This window comes from Arachis hypogaea, chromosome 16, assembly GCF_003086295.3.
Source record: "Arachis hypogaea cultivar Tifrunner chromosome 16, arahy.Tifrunner.gnm2.J5K5, whole genome shotgun sequence".
Taxonomy (NCBI): domain Eukaryota; kingdom Viridiplantae; phylum Streptophyta; class Magnoliopsida; order Fabales; family Fabaceae; genus Arachis; species Arachis hypogaea.
Window position 1 is genome coordinate 10,173,555 of NC_092051.1, and position 6,875 is coordinate 10,180,429.

Here is a 6,875-nt window from a genome sequence, read left to right on the forward strand (position 1 = left end):
AGAGAGGAGATGAGGAAATTGTGATAGGTGGGATGAGGGTATAATTGTCCTTCGAATAATTTTAAAACTAAGTTGAACTGGAGGGACGATTTGGTTTATAAAATTCTTAGGAAAAAAAAATGAAGACAAATTTAAAGAAATAGTAATAACTTCGACAATGAGACACATGGATATGATTGGATATATAAACTATAAAGAGAAGCAACTTAGAATTGAAAAATAATGGAATTTTTTTCTTTTTGTGTAAACATTCACAGTTACACACATTACATGTTACATTATCAAACTCCAGAAACCATGCACATTTCAAAAGAAAGCAAAAAAGGATGCCAAATTCCAAGAGAACAATTTCACAACACCGGCAACATTAATCAAATAATGAAATGAAATCAAAACCAAAGAAACAAATTTAGTTTTTTTTTTTTTTTTAAATGATTAATTAATTGGAGTTGACAACAGAACACTTATGCCTAATTTCCCCAGCAGAGCCAGTGAGGACTTCAATGGCTCCCATTCTCTGCATTGATTGTCCAAACTCCGTGTAGAACTTGTTTTGGTTACGCAATTCATTGACAATGTTCCTTGATGTCTTTGTTGTTAGAAGCGCAGCATCTGATTGGAACAGACCCTTGTTCTGTACAAGGATGTTATAATAGTCATTGTCAAATTTGGTAGAGCCATTAGGATCCAACTCCACCGTTGTGGTTGTGTCACTTAGTGCCTGGCATTTTGTCTTCAAGAAGTCAGCATATGTGGGGTTTAGTGAAGGATCTTGATCACCTTTTCCAGTGAAATTGAAAAGCCTATTGCTGAAGAGATTGCAATGCCCTACTCCAATTGTGTGTGCACCTACATATATACATATAGCCAATGCAGTTAGCCTTGGAACAAATTTGGATACTATTTTCTATCGAGAATCAATCTTAATAATAAATTGGGTAAAAAACACAAATAAACCAATGGAGGATAGTTATTACATGAATAAACCAAATTGAAGATTGATTCACGAATGAGTCAAAGCATATTTTATATGTAATTCGAACCTATTTGGTTCGAACTCCAATTGCATATAAATCGAACCTATTTGGTTCGAACTCCAATTACATATACCTAATTGGTTCGAATTACATACGAATTGGGCTATCACATAATTCGAACCTAATTGATTCAAATTACTAAGGAATAAGTGTGAACATGTTACGTGCATGGGATTGTAATTGAAAAGAAACAAATTTAAAATGTTGTAACATATACAGAAAAATTATTTATTATATAAAGTTTATAAAAAATATCTTTAAAATTAATTCTAAACTTTTTTAAATTATAATTAATGTACTCTTTTAATTTCTAAGATTAGTTATATTTTACTTATTATTTATTGTAAAAAAAAAGTTTTTTTTAATATATTAGTATCTGCTTGGGTTTAATTGTATGCCTCGTTAAAAAATACTTTTAAAATCAAATTCTTTTTATTTTTTTTAAATAATTTGATTACAAATTTTTTAAGAAAAAAATATACTTTATATCTTTAATTGTTTTAGTTTTTTAATCTTAAATTTTATTTCGTTTCAATTTATTTTTACATTTTATTTTGTGTTAATTTTATCCTTACTTCAATTTAATTAAAGAACATTAAATCCTAATAAAATAAAATTAAAATTAAATAAAGTTAAATAAAATAAAATTTAAGAATAAAATTAAAATAATCTTCAAATTGCATATATAAAGTGTATTTTTAATTTAATTTCAATATTTAACTATATAATCTCTAGAAACAGCGATGAGCTAAAGAAATATACACGTAAAAGATAAAAATCAAATTTTTTATTGACATTAAAAAATGTTTGTAATAAATTATATATTCATTGAAATGGAACAAATTTAAAATGGTATAATATATACGAAAAAATTATTTATTATATAAAGTTTATAAAAAATATCTTTAAGACCAATTCTAAACTTCTCTAAATTATAGTTAGTGTACTCTTCTGATTTCTAATATAACTTGTACTTTACTTATCACTTATTGTAATAAAAAATTAGGCTTTTTTTTTAAATATATTAGTCTCTATTTAGTTTTAATTTTCTGCATTGTTAAAAAATGTTTCTAAAATCAAATCCTTTTTAACTTTTTTTTAATAATTGGTTTACAAATTTTGTAAGAGAAAAATATACTTTATATCTTTAATTGTCTTAATTTTTTAATGTTAAATTTCATTTCGTTTAGATTTACTTTCAACATTTTATTTTGTGTTAATTTTATCCTTATTTCAATTTAATTAAAGAAAATTAAATCCTAATAAAATAAAATTAAAATTAAATAAAGTTAAATAAAATAAAATTTAAGAATAAAATTAAATAATCCTCAAGTTGCATATATAAAGTGTATTTTTAATTTAATTCCAATTTTCAGTTATACAACATTTTAAATTTGTTTCATTTCAATTACAATCCCATGCACGTAACATATTCATACTTATTCCTTAGTAATTCGAACCAATTAGGTTCGAATTATGTGATAGCCCAATTCGTGTGTAATTCGAACCAATTAGGTTCGAATTATGTGTGTCTAGTTCGAACCAAATAGGTTCGATTTATATGCAATTGGAGTTCTTCGAATTACATATAAGTATACTTTGACTCATTCGTAAATCAATCTTCAATTTAACTTATTCATGTAATAACTATCATCCATTGATTTATTTGTGTTTTTTATCCTAATAAATTTGACGAAAATAAATTATATTTATAAATATTATGGTATAGATCAATAATACCGTATACATATACATAGAACAATGTTATATAACCAAAAATATTTTGGTTATACTTATATTTAGAGAGATTTTATATACAAAAAATATATAATTTATATTTATATTTATTAAAATTTTACATACATAAATCAGTACTTTTTTTTAGTGACTATACATAAATTAATACAATTTGTACTTATCTATTTTACCGTTTACACACATAAATTAGTAAAAGATTATGTTAAGAAACTGATTAGAAGTGAAACCAACTTTAGTCAACTAATTGAAAATAAGTCTACTATAAAAAAATAATAATTTTTTATTATTTTAATTTTTAAATTTTAAAATTCAAAATAAAAAAAAATTAGTTTAGTTGACTTATATTATAGATGATTCTCTGAAATTTTTTTAGTAAAATTTATTTGTTAAAATAATTTAATATTTATATTGGTCAAATAATGACAAAAAAATATTAAAAATAGTTGCCTTCCAATAATTTCTCATACAATTATAATACCAAATGTCATATATTAATTACTATGGAACAAAACTGTACCTGATAATACAACGAGGTCATGCACGGTGAGTTTTTTACTTTCGAAGCTTTGTTTGAGCTGGGCGAAATTGAAGAAAGGTGGTGGGAGATTGGCCAAGGCTTCACTTGCTATGGACACTCTCCCATCTCTTCTACCAGTAAGCACTTCCCACAGAGGCACATTATTAAACTGCAAATTTTATTGAATATTTATATATTAATTAGTAATTACTACATATTAAGACTATATATGTGAATTAGTTGGATTTAATTTACTTGGACAGAAAAAGCGTCTCTAGTTGCCAATGCCAGAATGTCAGCACAAGATACAACTCCGGAACATTTTGCTTCAATTTCTGCTTTTATATCATCAATGACATCATAGCCAGCCAATGATAAATTAGGAATAGCATCCTTCTCCGCTTTGTTTGTGGCAGTTGAGTCTAACAAAACCGACCCATCACAACCCTGAAACAGTAATTTTAAATGTGACAGATATACTAACAGTACATCTAAATTAAATGTTTTAAGAATTCAAGGTCGATGTTAGTACAAAATAATGGAAATAAGATGTTTAATTACCCTGACGAAACAGTCATGAAAATGCATCCTAATCAATTTGGCTGGCAATTCAGGCCTTGCAGCAACGTGTTGTTGGATTTTGGTCTTAACAATAGCTTCAGCTTGAGGACAGGAATTTCTATAGAAATTTTTCCTAAGGTTGCCTCCGTGGCAAGCCCCAAGGAAACAAGACAGTAACACACAAACTACGAGGAAAGATGTTATTGTCTTCATGATTATGCTCTTGATTATTTCACCTTAGCTTCTATGTGCAATATAGTACTATATTATTTGTAACTGAAGAATGGAATGTTGAACTACAATGTAGTTGCTCCTTTTTATAGGCATCTCATGTCAACTTTGAAATGCAATACCAGATAAGCATTATTCTATATACTATATCTTAATATGTAGTTTAAATCGTTGCATGCATGTATTGTGGCTAGTTGCCTTAGGATAATAAGTACCTAATCACCTACCATTGAATAATGAAAATATATTAAAATAAAGAGTAAAGTATATTCTTTCACCATATTATTTGTGACTTTTTAGTTTATTTTTAATATTTGTGATTTATGTTAAAATTATTTTTTGATGTTAATTCTATTTAATATATTAGGGACAAAATTAAAAGTGTCTAGAAATAATTTTGATATAAATAAAAAATATTAAAAATAAAATTAAATAAATTAAAAACGTAAGTGATAAAATTAAATAAAATTAAATGTTAAAAATATTTTTTAAAAAATTAAAAATATAACAAAAAATGTAATTTAACCGAAAATAAAAAGATGATAAATCAAGTATAAAAAAACTATTTTTCATGTTTGGCAATGGAATTATTTTTTTGCCAACGAGTTATAACTCAAATGGCATAGTATTTTCATATTCACTTAAAAGTTGCGAGTTCGAATTTCCCCATCTTTGATAAAAAAAAATGGAATTATTTTTTACTAATATTCTACTCAATTTGTGTAAATTCATAATATAATATGCCAGCTTTAATTATATGCATTTCCGTTACACCATAAGCTTAATTAATTAATTGTAATTGGCATGTCAACCTTCATATAAAGCTTTTATTTATGTTTGATTTGACTTGGACTTAGTATGTCCTGCCCCTCTCAGAGAGTCGAAAATTAAGTTGTATAGTTAACTTCTAAATAAATGAATCATATAGTAGTGTAATATCTTAATTCCTGAGACTGTAAGAAATTATAACTGGCAAATTAACCTCTTATATAAATATATAGTTCTTAAGAATTTGACAAATAAAACATGAAAGTTACGATTGCATGCTGGCTAGGAAAATGTGCTTTATGAATGCTTAATTTAAGGGTTGAGATAGAAAACTAAAACTGTAGCTGGAACTCCGTATTAATTGTCTTTCGCCCATTGAAGAGCGAGAATTCAATATAATGTATGAAAGTAATTATCTAGTTCAGGTATATTTTTATAAATTATTTCGGTTTATATGTGATCGAAGGTCAATGAATTATATATTATATAATAGACTGTATATTGCAAGATAAAATACAAGCGAGAATAATTCAGTAACCAAACTACATACTAACGTCATATGCGAAAGGCATCATCGAATTCCATTTCATTGATCAAAGGTAATGGACATTAGTTATGGCCCTAAAATTCGAGGATTGACCCGAAAATTTTAATGAACCTAAATTAAATTTCTAAATTTACAATGACAATTCGTCTCGTGACTTTATTTTCGTTAATATCGTGCTAATTTGATACATTAATTATTTATCACGCTAAAAAAAATAAAACGATATTCTTTTATATTGACGTCGTCGTCCACTTTTTAACAAAAACAAGGTCATTTTATACGAAATATATATATCTTTTACTGTTGATGGTCATAAAACGAGATATTTTTTTAGGTAGAAACTCAGCTACAGTCGACTTCACATGAAGTTAATATTTGAGAGTCGTTAGATAATTTAACTGATTTGACTAAATTTTCATCTAAGGACTCTCAGATAACTTCACGTGAAGTCGACCCTACTTGAGTTTTCATATTTTTTTTATTCTAATCGTGTCAAACGATATTATTTGGTTGAAAATTAGGTTCTAATATAAACAACATTGCGACTTCATGACTTGAATTGTTTGAAACCCACGACATTTTCCTTGGATATATATATAAAAAAAATGCAGTTCCTCCTCGAAAATGGATTTTGCGACCGGACCTTCCTTTACCTTGCACAGAAATTACAGATAATGCATTCATTATTAGGGTATATGATTTAATTAATTAATTCATTTACTAACAACTAAATTGGTAATCAATATTCAATTAAACCAATTTGCTGGTTCTGTAGGTCATCGGCCCAACCGCTTGCTTTGCTTGTGTGAAAGGATAGCCGCGTGTAGAAATTTTGGGGTGCTAACAAGAAATTAAAGAAATATTATAATTATAATTATAATATAATAGGTTAATCTCACGCACGACAAATATTCGAAAGGAAAAGTCTAGGGGGCAGCAACTTTGGTATTTTTTTGCTAGCACTTAATATCAAAACAAAAGGTGAGTGATCTCCTATTATTAAATATAATTTCACACCATTAAAAACATTCTTGATGACCAATTAATAATTACAAAATACCAAAATTACTGTTCCTAACATTCCTCAATTTGAAAACCAAGATTACAGCTATTAAGTAAAGAAAAATGTGAAACTCAAAACATGTGCTTTGCAACAACTACATAAAACATAATTATGTTACTTGTGCCCCTAAACCGATTGTTAGTGTGGACCCTGTGATATGATCTGGACTCTTGGCAAGGGCGGTGTTAGATTCAGGGCCATTTGGATTTGAATAGGTTGATAAGTGATTTTTTTTTACTTTTAACTTATGAAAATGTGTAATATTAATATTTGGTACAATTTTTAAAAAGTTATTTTGATGCTTAAAGAGAAGTTAAAAAAAATGACTTCTCTCGTAATAAAAAGTTTTTTATCACTTTTTCTCTTAAAATAGGTACTTTTAGAACTAAAAAA

General features: G+C 26.7%; 1 protein-coding gene across 1 annotated transcript; it reads right to left on the bottom strand.

Annotated features, from left to right (window-relative positions):
- Positions 1-304: 304 nt before the first annotated feature.
- On the bottom strand, positions 305-4,145 carry LOC112758023 (peroxidase 3-like). Its single transcript, XM_025806584.3, has 4 exons — positions 3,874-4,145; positions 3,568-3,759; positions 3,313-3,481; positions 305-849 (listed from the first exon to the last, which is right to left on the bottom strand). The coding sequence occupies exons 1-4, from the start codon at positions 4,084-4,086 to the stop codon at positions 440-442; spliced, it is 984 nt and encodes a 327-aa protein (XP_025662369.1). The 5' UTR covers positions 4,087-4,145; the 3' UTR covers positions 305-439.
- Between the last annotated feature and the right edge of the window lie 2,730 nt (positions 4,146-6,875).

What these genes read in the sequence shown, in the direction of transcription:
- LOC112758023 (XM_025806584.3), bottom strand. Translation starts at nt 4,086, where the DNA reads ATGAAGACAATAACATCTTTCCTCGTAGTTTGTGTGTTACTGTCTTGT. An exon ending in GAGACGCTTTTTCTGTCCAA is followed by an intron (nt 3,482 to 3,567) that starts GTAAATTAAATC and finishes TAAAATTTGCAG; the next exon opens with TTTAATAATGTGCCTCTGTG. An exon ending in TGACCTCGTTGTATTATCAG is followed by an intron (nt 850 to 3,312) that starts GTACAGTTTTGT and finishes GTATATATGTAG; the next exon opens with GTGCACACACAATTGGAGTA.